Here is a 16,323-nt window from a genome sequence, read left to right as displayed (position 1 = left end):
AAATTACAGGTGCTTGCCATCATGCCCAGCTAATTTTTGTATTTTTAGTAGAGATGAGCTTTTGCCATGTTGGTCAGACTGGTCTTGAACTCATTACCTCAGGCTGATCTTGAACTCATGACCTCAGGTGATCCCCCACCTTTGCCACCCAAAGTGCTGAGATTACAGGCATGAGCCACTGAGCCCAGTTGTGAATATCTTTTTTAAATCAACAGCTTTATTTCTTAGAGCAGTTTTAGGTTCACAGCAAAATTGAGAGGAAGGTATGGAGATTTCTCACATATTCCATGCCTCCCACATGCATAGCCTCCCCCATGATTAGTATTTTCCACCAGAGTGCTACATTTGTTACAACTGATGAACTTACATTGACACATTATAATCACTCAAAGTTCATATTTACATCAGGCTTCACTCTTGATGCTGTACATTCTGTGAACCTGGACAACTGTATAATGATATGACAGGTATCTATTACTGTAATATTATTGACAGAACAGTTTCACTACCCTAAAATTTCTCTATACTGTGCCTGTTCATCTCTCATTTTCTCCCTAGAAACTCCTGGCAACCATTGATCTTTACTCTGTCTTCATAGTTTTATTATTTTCAGAAGAGTACAGTGGATATCTTTTTGAACAGTTAAAAAATTAAAGTTCCATGGTAATTGAACGTAGTCATTTAAGATGTTCCCTGTCCTCTTTGTTTTTCTTTTGCTTCTTTATCACTGTAAAGAATGATATATGCTGATGAGATGTGCTTTACATACTCAGAAAACATGATTTATATAGATGTTTGGGACATAATAGAAAGGGTTGAGGGAAAGGACAACATGCCGTGCCACACGGCACAAACTGGAGTATCTTGCTCTATGATAGAGATAGACTCTCTAGCAATGGAAGGGGACAAGCGCAAGGGGTTGGACTTTATAAAAGTGGAATCACAAAGTCTGTCATACTTACCTTCATTTGGAAATAAGACCAGGCAGTGAAAGCTATAGGTAAATACATGTGTTCCTCACTGATCCTCTTCCTTTGAGGGATGAGGTTGACAACAGCCTGCATTATGATGACATGACTTATCTACAACTAGATTCTGTCATGAGGGATGGTAAGGGAGTTTTGCTTGATGTGAGGCGAAAAAGAATTTTTTTCTCCTACTTGGGAGAAGGGAAGCATTGGAATATTCTAGTAGTAAAAGGGCATTGATAGTTTTCTTTCTATATATTTTTCACATCAGATAATACTGCCCAGCAGCCTGCCACACCTCCCCAGTGTTTCTTAAGCTTCTCTCTGAATGTGGATAAGCTCTTAAAGGAGTGATGTTTCCAGTGGTTCTTTCTGTGGCAGGGAAAATGGCAGGTGAATTTGGGCCTTGTTATACATAATGCAGAGCAAATAGCTACAACTAAAGAAACCACCCAGCACCTTCCCCAGAAGAGTATTAGCCAGAGTAACACACCGATCTCTCTTCAGTTCTTCTCCACTGGCGGCTGGAAGGTCTTTGCAAGAATTCCTGTTTCTGGTCTGATTCCTATGTTTTGTTGGCTTCTGGTGATAATAGGGTGTTTTATCCTAAACTGAACAGTTTGAACTGAAGAGCTAGAGAGGCTGTGTTGTGTTATAACAAAATAAGTGCAGTAGTTCCCCCTTAACTGTGGGAGATACATTCCAAGACCCCCAGTGGATGCATGGAACCGCGAATACTACTGAATCACAAACTGTTTTTTCCTATACATACCTATCTATGATAAAGTTTAATTTCTAAATTAAATTAAATCTGATTGTGTCAGCAGATAGGGTGTGAGAATTGAATGGTGTCATCAGCAGGAATGATTCTTGCTTGTTGGGGGGAAAATCTCTCCACACATTTGGTCACAGAAGCCTTCTTTGTTGATGATTGTTGCTGTGGTGTGAGTGCAGAGAAAACCCTGTCCAGTATGTCTTTCCGCACATATAGTGGATAACGGGTACTACTATATACTCTGTTTTAATGGCCTCTCATATTTTGGTCCAGAAATCATGCGCCTTGACACTGTTGACTCATCACACCTGTTCTGCTAACAATACCATTTTTGCTCAATCTCATAGGGTTTGGATAAAATGACTTGTATACTGCAGTTCACTTGTAGATACTACGTTTTTATAAATTTATTCTTCTTTTCATCTAATAAATACAAAGGGAAGAGTTCTTACTGCATTAATTACTTACCAATAGGTATAATTAATGTTAATTCTAGTAAGGTCCCAGGCATGCTCCCAAAGGAATGCTTTGTAAGAAAGCATCAGTCTTATGCTTTAAAAAAACCAAACCAAACCAAAACAAATACAACAACAACAAAAACAGCATCTAAAGCATACACAAAAGTGTGCCCAATTGTTTTATGATGGTAGAGTCTTACTATGTTTCCTGAGCTGGTCTCAAACTTCTGGGTTCCTCAAGTGATCCTCCTGCCTCATCCTCTCAAATACTTTAGAGTACAGGCCTGCAGTGCTGTGCATTCTTCTGCTTTTAATATTCTGTACATTTATTATTGACTTAAAATGCATTTTTCCTTCTTCTTTAATAGATGTTGGAAGTTCTGATGAATCTGCAGTCAGGTAGGATTTTATAGACGTAAACATTTATGTTAACTAAGGAAATAGAAATGGAAGAAACTAATATCTATTGAGTGTTGTATTCTGGGCTAGACATCCTGCTATGTTCTATGCATTTATCATCTCATAAGGCCATCACAACATCTGTGTTCCTATAACCTACTGTTCATTCAGTAAACAACTATGGATTAGAGCAGTTGATTGATTGCCTCATGATCCCATAGTTAACAAAGTAGCTGGCCCACAACTTGACCGTCAACCTGCCTGCCTTCCAAATCCCTTCCCTTGCTCCTCAGCATAGATTGATAGACATCTGTGCAGCCATTGGATCAAGGTATAGGTCTGAATCAGTTTAATCAGATTCATTAATTCAATTAATGCCTAAATTAATGAGAGTTTAAATACCTTAAACTCTCATTGAAGGTTATGGTTAGCATGTAGTTAGTCCAAGAGTTTGTCCTAATAAATTTGACAATTTCAGTGGTAACCGGTATCTTATTTTTACCATCAAAGGCTTTAGGGCAGAACTTACTTAGCTTTGGCCATAGTACTGGAAGTTTTACAAAAGTAAGTTTAGGCAAGTCTTAGAGAGAAATGATTTGACTTCCCAGTTTGGTTTTCCATTTAGGCCAGGAGTTCTGTTGACTTCCATAATACTTTTTTAAGTCTTGTTTCTTTTTCCATGACTTTTCTATAATCTTGTCTTGATTTTTAATGCTTTCCCCTCTGCTTTTTTTGTGTTTCTTTTGTTCTATTATTTTTTCAAATTCTGTTGGCTATGTACTCCCAGTTTTCCTATAGACAGAATCAAGAGGACATAGAATTACAGAATGTTAAGGAATCTTAGAATGAATTAAAATACCTCCTAGTATTTTTACCTGTGTTGAATATTCCGGTCAAGTGATTCTGTAGATAGAGAATGTGAGGCTCAAAGAGATTAGTATGCTTTTTCTAGACATAGCAATTGGCAGAAATGAGATTTGAACTCATTTTAAAGCCCAGTAGAAACAGGAGTGAGTCTGGTGCACACAGTGGATAGAATGAGAATGGAATTAGCTGGTGAACCCAATGGAAGTAGGTAATAATGGAATGAGCAGGGGAAAGGCACGTTTGAAGAGAAACAACACTGGATTGTGTAGGAGTATGAAGTCTTCACTAAGAGATGAAGATATTGGGGTTTATTACAAGTTTGATAAAGATAAATTATAAAGATGAAAGACACAAGAAATTTGGGAATTATCTACAAAGGCACATTACAATAGAAGGTTCAAGGGAGCTATAAAAAGTTTGCTTTTTTTTTTTAATCAAGGACTGACAAACTTGACGATTTTTACTGAAATATGCTAAAACATTTAGAGACACTGGCAGGAGTGTCTGCAGCAGACAGAAATATGGTATCATCTGCTTCCATCCTGACTTACAGAGAGGTGGCTTAGAGACCCTGGAGTACTAAGAGGCTGGAGACTGCTGAACTACATAGATCTGTGGTACAGGGCAGGTGCCTCCTTACCTTTGCCTCTGTTCCCAATTCACTGATGTCCTTCCCACGTCCAAGTAGGCTGGGTCAGGGGCATGATTGTCTGGTAAATCAGTCATGGAGTTCGGTTGGGTAGTTGGCAGTGTGTCTGTGCTGGGGGAAGGTGATGGAGACTCCAGTTGGCTTGCTTTTTAGGATGAGGGATATAGAGATCTGTTACTCCTGGTCATTTGAGGCCATCCCTTCCGGAATCTGTGCTTTCATAGACTGAAGAGTTGAAGATTGAAGACTTCTATGGAGCCCTGCAGTAGTGGAATCTGAAAGTGGGTGCCCATAGGAAGAAAGATATTTAGATAGTAGTTAGAGAAGTAGAGGTACAACTACCAGGACTCTGTTTCTCCTGCAGTCTCTCTCCTTGGATGTCTGAGTGCCTATGAAAATTTTTAATGGCTTATTAGCTTATGTGGACCTGAATAAGGTAATACCTATAGAGTGAAAATAATGGGATTTTATAATTATTAGTGTTTTAATCTTTCTGGGAAAAGTATTCTCAATAAGGACATTCATCTTTGTTCTTTGAGTTTTGTACATTTAGCTTTCATACATTTCAAATATTGCAGGAGATTCCCTATACTGATTTAGGGCAAAGGAAAGCAATAGGACCTTCCTCAGTGGTTCCATGCTGAGGAATCAAGACTGCCATTTTGAAGTGAAGCAGATTAGTCTTTTAAGGAGAGATAGGTCAAGGAAAAGAGACAGTGGATCTTTCTAGCTTGTTTTAAGTCATCAGTTTTCTTCCAGTTTAGGTAACAACATTTATGTCATCCATTAATTGAATTTTAAGCTCAGCTTCAGGACAGATAATTTGTGCATGTAAATTACTGTCAGGCTCTGCCAATATATTGACTGTCACTATTTGTTATAAAGCTCAAGGTCAGTTTTCATTGAATATTTTATAGATTTAGACAGATGGAGGCAGAAATAGGTAATTAAAATGTATTTTTAGAACAGAGACCATATTTTAATTGCATCAAGAATCATTATTTAATATATGGATCACCGACCCTTCCCCAGATTATGTCTTTTGTTTGAGAGGGAAGCTGGATATAAACTGGCAGTTATAAAAATTGTAAAGAAATCAACTTGCCCATTTTCATTGTGTGTTTTTGGTCTCAAGCATTTTCCATGAACTGCGTGTGGATTCATTGCCTACATCGGATGACGAAGACTTGAGTGTTGCTACTAAGGTAAAGTGGTCTCTTGTAAAATTAATTTTCTCACTCTGAATCTAGTTTTGCACAGTATTTACTTTTCAAATTTAGCAGTGGTTTACCTGTCATTGTTTTATGATGATAATGGAAAGTTGGTCAGAGAAAAACATACATGTGGCTAGTTGATTCAAAAAATTTGTTTATCTTTGGTAACTAACAAAAATTGACAAGTACTGTGACAGGGTGGGAGCTGTGAACTGGAAAATAAGTAGTGACAGGAAAGTTGCATTAGTAAATGCTTTCCCCAATAAAGGAAATATGAAATTTGGTTAAGGTTTATTTGGATAAATAGTAATACTTTGACTTTTTAATCATACAAGTGTGACTTTCATACTATTTATGCCTCTATAAATCTTCAGTGTTCAAATGATTTGCAGTAATCATGGACCCCCTCTGGTACTTTTTGGTGGTGAAAATGTCCAGGACATAGCATAGAGCTTTTTCTTGGAAACTTATTATTTTGATATCATATAGTTTGTAGGGGAGATTATTTCTCTACCTATATTATTCTGTAGTGTGACTAAAATAATATTAAAAATTGTAGAAAAATGGCTGAGTGTGGTGGTATACACCTGTGGTCCCTGCTGCTTGGGAGTTTGAAGCAGGAAGATTGCTTGAGCCCAGGAGTTTGAGAACGGCCTGGGCAACATAACAAGAATGTATCTGATTTAAAAATATAAATTATGGAAATGTAGACATTTAAATTTATGTTCTCAAAATTTGTATTGCAAAGGCATTTTTGTGTGTTTTATGAGTTGTCCATGAAAAGTTTATATAAAACACTTCATCTAATTGAATAACATATTTTGCTGCAAATAACCAGTTCCAGAAGCAGAGACTCTTAATACCAATATAGTAAGACTTTAACATCATAATTTTATCATCGTAGTTTATTGAAAATATTTACTTGGCCAGGTTCAGTGGCTCATGCCTGTAATCCCAGCACTTTGGGAGGCTGAGATGCGTAGATCACCCGAGTTCGGTAGATCACCTGAGGCCAGGAGTTCGAGATCAGCCTGGCCAGTGAGGTGAAACCCTGTCTCAAAAAAAAAAACAAAAAAAAAAAAACAAAAACAAAAAACAAAAAAACCCCACACACAGAAAAATTAGCTAGGCATGAAATACTATCACAGAAATACTTACATAAACTGGGAACATACCTGTGTTCCCAGCTGCTCAGGAGGCCAAGGCAGGAGAATCACTTGAACCCAGCAGGCAGAGGTTGCAGTGAACCAAGATCGCACCATTGCACTCCAGCCTGGGGGACAGAGCTAGACTACATCTGAAAAAATGAAATAAAATAATATAACCACTCAAAGTCCTTATATCACACTCTGAAATTTCAAATTTTGAAGTTTTGATATTTAGTTGTTTAAATAATCATTGGAAGCTCCTGCATACCAAAAGCTACTGGAGGTCAGTAAACACATTTGTGTCTCTCCTGGAGTGCCTAGAATACAGTCTTCCATGTAAGAAGCATTTTAATTGTTGTTTTTTGAGATGGGGTTTCACTCTGTCCCCCAGGTTGGAGGGCACTGTTGAGATGTTGGCTCACTTTGATCTCTCTTTCCTGGACTCCGGTGATCCTCACACCTCAGCCATCCAAGTAGTTGAAATTATTGTCCTATGTCACATTAGACCTGTGTCACCATGCTTGACTGACTTTTGAACAGGCAGGGTTTTGCCTTGTTGCCCAGGCTGGTCTTTAACCTTTGGGCTCAAGTGTTCTGCCCACCTCAGCCTCTCATAGTGCTGAGGTTACAGACAGGAGACATTCAGCCTTAATAGTTGTTTAGTCTGAATAAATAGACAAGTGAATTTTTATATAATAGAATGTTGTAAGTAATATATCTAATGTGTCTAATGATTAAATATTGTATTGAAAATATTGCTTACATTTGTATTATTTCTTAGTATTTAAAGGTGTATAAGTTTTGATGTGTTATGTTGAGAAATTATGCCATAAATAAAAAGGAAATAAATTAGAAATAGGTCGTCAGCAGCAAAGAGGGTTACAATATATTTTCTAGTATCATTCAACTGGAATGTTCACATTGTGATATTACATTAACATTTCTTAAATGTTTTATTAGCCTCAACTCATGTTCTAGTAAATATACCATTTCAAGCCATACATTACTCTTTAGTATTCTGGTGACCAAATCTTTTCCTGGGTGGAAATTTGATGAAGAGTTCCAGGTTTCCCTCTGTTGTAATAATGTTCTTTAAGGTAGTGGTAGATGACCATATTTAGCTACTTGAATGTCTTAGAGTAATAAACTCTATCACAGAAATACTTACATAAACTAATTGTAGCATAAATATTAATTAGTATTATTCGGGATATGAAAGACCAAAACACTCTATAATAGATCTATTTCTCCATGTATTTTATGGTACTTCATGTTGTTTCTTTTCTTTCTTGACTTAAGCTCATATTTCATTGATCAATTAGGCTTGTTTTTCATTTGTATCTCTCTTTGTTCTCACATTTTAAATAGAAACTTCTGGGGAGTCAGGGTCTTGCTCTGTTCCCCAGTCTGGACTGCAGTGGCATGATCTTGGTTCACTAGAGTCTCCACCTCTTAGGCTCAAGTGATCCTCCCACATCAGCCTCCTGAGCAGCTGGGATACAGGCACAGACCATCATGCCTGACTCCTTTTTGTATTTCTGTGTAGAGATGTATTCCCATTATGTTGCCCTGGCTGGTCTCAAACTCCTGAACTCAAGCAATCCACTCACCTTGGCCTTGCAAAGGGCTAGGATTACAGATATGAGCCACCATGTCTGGGCAACATTGGGGTTTATTAAAAGGAATTGATTAGGGCGGGGTGTGCTAGTGCACACTGGTTATCTCAACAGTTTGGGAGGCAGAAGTGGAAGCTTTGCTTGAGCCTAGGAGGTTGAGACCAGCCTGGGCAGTATAATGAGGCCTTGTCTCTACAAAACTACCAATAAATACATTAGTCTGGCATGATGGTATGCACCTGTAGTTCCAGCTATTCAGGAAGTTGAGGTGGGAAGATTGCCTGAGGTCAGGAGGTTGAGACCACAGTGAGTCATAATCATGCCACTGCATTCTAGCCCTGGGTTGACAGAATGAGACCCAGTTTCATAAAAAGAGAATGATAAGAATCTCTTGATGCAACTCATTATAATTTTTTAAATGGAAACTAACTCTTGATATTTCCTTAGAAGTGTGTCCCCAAGTATGTGTCACAGCCTTTACCTGGACCTTCCCATGAAAAAGGCAATGGAATAGTCAATGGAAAAGGAAAAGGAGAAGGTGAGAACTGGATTTTGTTTTAAAAGTCATTTAATGGAATGTTTCTTTTAGAATATGAGCACTAATATAGTCTACTAGCTAAAGAAAGTGTCCTATTAACTATAATAAGTAAAGGAGAATTAAAATGGTGATAACCAAGGGTCAGCTATTGATTCTATTGGAAGCACCACTGAAAGAGCTGAGTTCTGAGTTCCATTTTAAGATACTCTAAAAACTGGGGTAAGTCAGGAGAGAAGGAGGAGGAAATGAATAAAAGAGAAAGAAAGAATGAAGAGGGCAGAGTGTACACGGAATAAATTTTAAAAAGCATATGCAGGTATATGTAATGGAAGGTGGTAAAGTCAAATTGATCTGTAGAAGAAGGAAGAACAGGGTGTTAGAAATAGGAAACAAGATAAAGTGAGCTTCCAGTACGAAAATGTGTCAGCAAATTAGAGTAACATTTTCCTACTCTTGCTGTCATCCTCACTACTGGGGAGGCATTAAGGATTGAAGTACTTTACCAGACAGACCTGGGTTTTATCTACCATAGATGAATATCACCATAAATGGTCAGCCATGTATGGCTATAATTTAGTTTTATAGAAAATGGTGTAAATTCATGGGATAGTATCATATAGGCCAAATTAACATAGTTCAAAAGAATAGTGTTGGGTGATTTATGGAGAAGACATTAAGTAGAGATGGTATTGCCTGATTAAAAGTTCATTAGAAACATTATGGCTTATAATGTAGTATTAAATTCAGGGACATAGTAGGGAAGAAATTGACACTAGGCCAAACAGGGCAATTAGGGTAAACCAATATGCAAGCAAATCAGTGTAGAAAAGGGCATTCAAATTGTCATGAATTAGTTGAAGAGCTTCTGGAAAGTGCACATTCTGATTCAGCAGGTAACAGATTCTGCATTTCTCATGAGTACTCAGGTGATGTTGGTGCTGGTCCTTGGACATAGCCCTGAATAACAAGGGAATAGCCTTCCTTTAGAGAAATCTGGAAAAAGAACCATTGGAGAGCAATATTAAAAATAACAGAATCCAGGGAAAGCATTAATTTCCTTTTATTTCTGAGCATGATTCTAGCCACAGGGGAAGGAGAATGAGATGAGAAGAGAGATTACAGGTGTATACTACTCCTGAACACAGATGACAACAGTGGTCACAATGATCGATAAAAAGCAGCTAGGAAGGGAAGCATCAGGATGACAGATCTAAAAATCACTTTTTCAAAGGAAGAGGGATTGTGAAAGGACAAGGAGGGAGGAAAGAAAGATATTTGCTTGGTTATTCGGAGTTAAAGCCAAGTAAACTTGAGATGAGTCACTTCCAGTTGCTTTGGCGTATAGCCACTCTCACAAGAGAGGTTATTGTTGTGGAGAGTACTGGAGGCAGGAGGGAGTGCTAGACTTGGGGTAAACTGCAGCAGCTCATTTCACTTCATAACTGTCAGGCCTCAGAGAGAGAAGTTTCACTGACATGAGCGAATAAGATGTGATTACGTTGCATATAGATGCTTTGGCTAATTTTTTTTTGAGACAGCCAGTTATTTGATATGATAGCTGTTTCATAAATGTCCTTTACAATGTAAGATAATATACCAAACTTAGTTAATTTTAGATGCAATCATATTATACAATTCATTCTGTGAATACCAAATTTCTCATTTTCAATAAATACTGCACTGATTTTGCAATATAAAAGTGTATTCATATCCAGCAAGTCTGTGGTATTTCAGTGTTTTCTTTTTTGATAAATATTTTGATATTGGAAACTGATTCTACATGGTTTATGTGATGGTTTTATGGACCGCCTTATGAGTGGATCAAAGAGTTGTAATATAAGGCCAAACTAGGGGGTAGGAGAAATGTAAGTGCTGCAGTAGCCCATGTGGTCATGGGAAAAATGAATATTTTATTTAGCTGTGATTTCATAAGTGTGTATCCCAGCTGATCAATTTAGAACACTGTCTTTGATGAGAGGTGAATTGCACGTTCACCTGAACTGTCATCTCAACTGTGTATTTCCTCAGCAACAGGACATGGGGAATTTATCTGTGGTGTGCTGGCAGCAATGCTTCTGATGTGTTGAGTGAAAATACTCTGTACCTTCACCCTCAGCCTTGACATTGATACCCTCAGGTTTGATTTCCTCATCTGTTTAATGGTCTCTTCTCCTCATCAGCCCACGTGTTTACAGTGATATCCATGCTTTTCTGTTTTAGGTACAGGCATTTGAAACATAATGTCACTATTGAAATGTAAACTGAGTTTTAGGAATCCTATATTCCTATTTTCCTCATTATATTTCTGTCATGTTGCTGTCCTAGGCAAGGAAAAGAAGAAGCCAAGAATTACCCTCAAAACTTTAAGTAATTATATACAAATATTTGGTCTATATTTAAGGCTTCACATGTGAATTCTGAAGGTATTCATGCGTTGAGGGAAGATCATCTCAGTTTAATGAAGGCAGTTTTTAATTTAATGTATATTCATTAAATTGCTTTTTGAACATTTTGTCTCTAGTACACAGACACACACTATAATGTCATGGGTTTTTGACCTTAATGTGTTCATGCACAAACTTAGTTATTCAAATATTTTCTTATCCCTCAAGAATCTGTTCACAGGAAGTGGTGGATAACACATCCTACAGTTTGGATGCAATTCTTTCATCTTTTTGACTTGTTTTGTGATGAACTGCTTTTAATGGATGATTCATGTTTTCAGTTTTAGGAGAAACACAGAAAAAGATGAGAAGCAAGTAAACAGGAACTCTATGATCAGTAGTAGACTATTATAGTACATTCTCAATAGTACTATGTTTTTCTCCAGTTATAGAATTTACTTGAATGATGTACAATTAATCAATTATTATTATTATAGGAGATGTGGTCTCTTTATGTTGCCTTGGCTAGAATACCGTGTCTATTCATTGGTGCATTCATAGCTCACTGTAGCCTTGAACTCCTGGGCTCAAGCAGTCCTCCTATAGTAACTGGAACTACAATTTTGTGTGGTTACATCTGACCTGATACACAATTATTTATTTATTTATTTTTGATACAGGGTCTCCTTCTGTTGCCGGTACTGGGGTACAGTGTCACCATCTTGGTTCACTGCAACTTCTGCTTCTTGGCCTTAAGTGATCCTTTCACCTTTTACCTTAGCCTCCCAAGTAGCTGGGACTACAAGCATGTACCACCACACTTGGTTAATTTTCTTTTGAAGGTTTTGTTGTTGTTGTTGTTTGTTTCTTTGTTTCTTTGTTTGTTTAATAGATGAGGTCTCACTCTATTGCCCAGGCTTGTCTGGAACTTCTGGGCTCAAGTGATCCTCCTGCCTCAGCCTCCCAAAATGCTGGGATTTACAAGTGTGAGCCGCTGCACCTGACCTGAACAATTATTATAAAAAGGAATTAAGCCCACTTCCGTTGCAGAAAATTGACCACCTTTTCGTTTTTTTCTAGAAACATTCATATTGTAGAACATATTGTCGATCACCCAAATTTTCTATTTTTTCTTCAGTTAAAATAGGATTGCTGCTTATTTCACATTATTTTCTGACATTATCATTTCATTTATTCCTTTTATGGCTTTATTTGATTGGATAGATATAGAAATATAAGACTTTCCAAGTCAAATATCAAGGGAAAAAAAGAAAAGGAAAACAGATTAGGGAAAGCTATTCTGTGAAATAACCACCTGATTACAGTTACATATATCATATCAACTTCATAAAAATCTTACACAATGCATTTGTGTCAAGGTTCCCCAAGACCACCCCCAGGTTTGGTGGTTCACTAGAAAGACTCACAGGACTCAGGAAATAATCATACTCAGATCTTTACTTGATTACAAGAAAGGGGACAAACAGAATTAGTAGAGGAAAAATGTGCACGTGTCAAGTCTGGAGGAAACCAGGCACAAGCTTCCAGGAGTTCTCTCCTGTGGAGTTCCCAGGATCTGCTTCATTCTCCCAGGCTCACATTTTGACAACATTTGTGCAGTGATATCTACCAGTACCAGAGTCTCATTAGAGACTAAGTACCCAAGTGTTTCTATGGAGGTTACTCTCCCTGACATGTACCCCAAATCCAGACTCCTAGAAGGAAAGCAGCTGTTCAGAGTAACCACACTGTTTCTATAAACACTTTAGACACAGTGAACCACTCTCCTTAGGGAATGGTGGAAACCCTTCTAGGCTCAAACGATTCTCCTGCCTCAGCCCCCCGAGTAGCTGAAATTAGAGGTGCCCACCATCATGCCCAGCTAATTTTTGTATTTTTAGTAGAAAAGAGGTTTTTCCATATTGGCCAGACTGGACTTGAATTCATTTCCTCAGGCTGGTGTTGAACTCTTGACCTCATGTGATCCCCTACCTTTGCCTCCCAAAGTGCTGAGATTACAGGCATGAGCCACTGAGCCCAGTTGTGAATATCTTTTTAAAATCAGTAACTTTATTTCATAGAGCAGTTTTAGGTTCACAGGAAAATGGAGAGGAAGGTACAGAGATTTCTCATATATTCCGTGCCTCCCACATGCATAGCCTCCCCCATGATTAGTATTTTCCACCAGAGTGGTACATTTGTTATGACTGATGAACTTACATTGACAGATTATAATACATTCTAATCCACTCAAAGTTCATAGTTTACATCAGGCTTCACTCTTGATGCTGTACATTCTGTGAACTTGGATAACTGTATAATAAATGATATGACATGTATCTATTACTGTAATATTGTCGACAGAACAGTTTCACTACCCTAAAAGTTCTCTATACTATGCTTGTTCATCTCTCACTTTCTCCCTAGCAACTCCTGGCAACCATTGATCTTTACTCTATCTTCACAGTTTTATTATTTTCAGAAGAGTACAGTGGAGATCTTTTTGAATAGTTAAAAAATTAAAGCTCCATGGTAATTGAATGTAGTCATTTAAGATGTTCCTTGTCCTTTGTGTTTTCCTTTTGCTTCTTTATCACTGTAAGGAATGACATATGCTGATGAGATGTGCTTTACATACTCAGAAAACATGATTTGTATAGATGTTTGGGACATAATAGAAAGGGGTGAGGGAAAGGACACCATGCCGTGCCACACGGCACAAACTGGAGTATCTTGCTCTATGATAGAGATAGACTCTCTAGCAATGGAAGGGGACAAGCGCAAGGGGTTGGACTTTATAAAAGTGGAATCACTAAGTCTGTCATACTTACCTTCGGTTGGAATTAAGACCAGGCAGTGAATGCTATAGGTAAATACATGTGTTCCTTTGAGGGATGAGGTTGACAACAGCCTGCATTATGATGACATGACTCATCTACAACTAGATTCTGTCATGAGGGATGGTAAGGGAGTTTTGCTTGATGTGAGGTGAAAAAGAATTTTTTTTCTCCTACTTGGGAGAAGGGAAGCATTGGAATATTCTAGTAGTAAAAGGGCATTGATAGTTTTCTTTCTATATATTTTTCACATCAGATAATACTGCCCAGCAGCCTGCCACACCTCCCCAGTGTTTCTTAAGCTTCTCTCTGAATGTGGATAAGCTCTTAAAGGAGTGATGTTTCCAGTGGTTCTTTCTGTGGGAGGTAAAATGGCAGGTGAATTTGGGCTTTGTTATACATAGGACAGAACAAATAGCTACAACTAAGGAAACCACCCAGCACCTTCTCCAGAAGAATATTAGTCAGAGTAACACACCGATCTCTCTTCAGCTCTTCTCCACTGGTAGCTGGAAGGTCTTTGCAAGGATTCCTGTTTCTGGTCTGATTCCTGTGTTTTGCTGGCTTCTGGTGATATAGGGTGTTTTATCCTAAACTGAACAGTTTGAACTGAAGAGCTAGAGAGGCTGTGTTGTGCTATAACAAAATAAGTGCAGTAGTTCCCCCTTAACTGTGGGAGATACATTCCAAGGCCCCCAGTGGATGCATGGAACCGCGAATAGTACTGAATCACAAACTGGTTTTTCCTATACATACATATGGATAATAAAGTTTCATTTGTAAACTAAACCTGATTGTGTCTGCAGATAAGGTGTGAGAATTGAATGGTGTCATCAGCAGGCATGATTTTTGCTTGTTGGGGGAAAACCTCTCCACAGTTTTTGTCACAGAAGCCTTCTTTGTAGATGATTGTTGCTGTGGCGTGAGGGCAGAGAAAACCCTGTCAAGTATTTCTTTCCTCTCATATAGTGGATAACAGGTACTACTGTATACTCTGTTTTAACAGCCTCTCATATTTTGGTCCAGAAATCATGCTCTTTGACACTATTGACTGATCACACCTGTTCTGCTAACAATACCATTTTTACTCCCTCTCATGAGGTGTGGCTGGGATGACTTGTATACTGCAGGTTACATGTAGATACCAAATTTTATAAATTTATTCTTTTTTGCATCTAATAAATACAAAGGGAAGAGATCTGACTGCATTAATTACCTACCAATAGGTATAATTAATGTTAATTCTAATAAGGTCCCAGGCATGCTCCCAAAGGAATGCTTTGTAACAAAGCATCAGTCTTATGCTTAAAAAGAAAAAAACGAAACCAAAACAAAAACAACAACAACAACAAAAACAGCATCTAAAGCATACACATAAGTGTGCACATTTTTTCCTGACGGTAGAGTCTTACTATGTTTCCCTAGCTGGTCTCAAATCTCTGGGTTCCTCAAGTGATCCTCCTGCCTCATCCTCCCACATAGTTTAGAGTACAGGCGTGCGTTGTTGTGCACTGTTATCCTTTTAATATTCTGTACATTTATTATTGAATTAAAATGCATTTTTCCTTTTTCTTTAATAGATGTTGGAAGTTCTGATGAATCTGCAGTCAGGTAGGATTTTATAGATGTAAACATTTATGTTAACTAAGGAAATAGAGGTGGAGGAAACTAATATCTGTTGAGCGTTGTACTCTGGGCTAGACATCCTACTATGTTCTGTGCATTTATCATCTCATAAAGGCATCACAACATCTGTGTTCCTATAACCTACTATTTATTCAATAAACAACTATGGATTAGTGCAGTGGATTCATTGCCTCATGATCCCATAGTTAACAAAGTAGCTGGCCCACAACTTGACCGTCAGCCTGCCTGCCTTCAAAATCCCTTCTCTTGCTCCTGAGCATAGATTGATAGACATCTGTGCAGCCATTGGATCAAGATATAGGTCTGAGTCAGATTAATCAGATTTATTAATTTAATTAATGCCTAAATTAATGAGAGTTTAAATACCTTAAACTCTCATCGAAGGTTATTGTTAGAATGTGGTTAGTCCAAGAATTTGTCCTAACGAATTTGACAATTTCACTGGTAACCAGTATCTTATTTTTACCTTCAAAGTCTTTAGGGCAGATCATACTTAGCTTTGGCCATAGCACTGGAAGTTTTACAAAAGTACGTTTAGGCAAGTCTTAGAGAGAAATGATTTGACTTCCCAGTTTGGGTTTCCATTTGGGCAAGGATTTCTGTTGACTCCCATAATACTTTTTTTAGTCTTGTTTCTTTTTCCACTTTTCTATAATCTTCTCTTGATTTTTAAAACTTCCTTCTCTGCTTTTCTTTGTGTTTCTTTTGTTCTATTATATTTTTTCAAATTCTTCTGGTTATGTATTCCCAGTTTTCCTATAGACGGAATCAAGAGGACATAGAATTACAGAATGTTAAGGAATCTTAGAATGAATTAAAATAA

General features: G+C 37.7%; 1 protein-coding gene and 2 long non-coding RNA genes across 5 annotated transcripts in view; 1 reads left to right on the top strand and 2 right to left on the bottom strand.

Annotated features, from left to right (window-relative positions):
- LOC105467674 (putative ankyrin repeat domain-containing protein 20A2) overlaps window positions 1-16,323 on the top strand; it is a 67,740-nt gene that overhangs the window by 17,331 nt on the left and 34,086 nt on the right. The window contains exons 7-10 of the mRNA XM_071079779.1: window positions 2,570-2,600; window positions 5,252-5,321; window positions 8,542-8,632; window positions 15,434-15,464. Coding sequence (XP_070935880.1) covers window positions 2,570-2,600; window positions 5,252-5,321; window positions 8,542-8,632; window positions 15,434-15,464 — 223 coding nt within the window. The remainder of the gene's footprint in view (window positions 1-2,569; window positions 2,601-5,251; window positions 5,322-8,541; window positions 8,633-15,433; window positions 15,465-16,323) is intronic.
- Window positions 590-3,268, bottom strand: LOC105467672 (uncharacterized). 3 transcript variants are annotated; one of them, XR_011613652.1, is made up of 4 exons: window positions 3,130-3,268; window positions 2,402-2,590; window positions 963-1,058; window positions 595-727 (listed from the first exon to the last, which is right to left on the bottom strand). It is a non-coding gene; the product is annotated as an uncharacterized lncRNA (long non-coding RNA). The 3 variants fall into 3 exon arrangements; XR_011613651.1 differs by lacking the exon at window positions 963-1,058 and having other exon boundaries at window positions 590-727; XR_003014976.2 differs by lacking the exons at window positions 595-727; window positions 963-1,058 and adding an exon at window positions 1,461-1,550.
- LOC139358535 (uncharacterized) lies at window positions 4,256-6,886 on the bottom strand. Its single transcript, XR_011613650.1, has 3 exons — window positions 6,747-6,886; window positions 6,506-6,627; window positions 4,256-4,391 (listed from the first exon to the last, which is right to left on the bottom strand). It is a non-coding gene; the product is annotated as an uncharacterized lncRNA (long non-coding RNA).

Source organism: Macaca nemestrina, chromosome 15 (genome assembly GCF_043159975.1).
Source record: "Macaca nemestrina isolate mMacNem1 chromosome 15, mMacNem.hap1, whole genome shotgun sequence".
Classification (NCBI taxonomy): Eukaryota; Metazoa; Chordata; class Mammalia; order Primates; family Cercopithecidae; genus Macaca; species Macaca nemestrina.
Note: the sequence above shows the minus strand (reverse complement) of the source record. Positions and strands in the feature narration are given on the sequence as shown.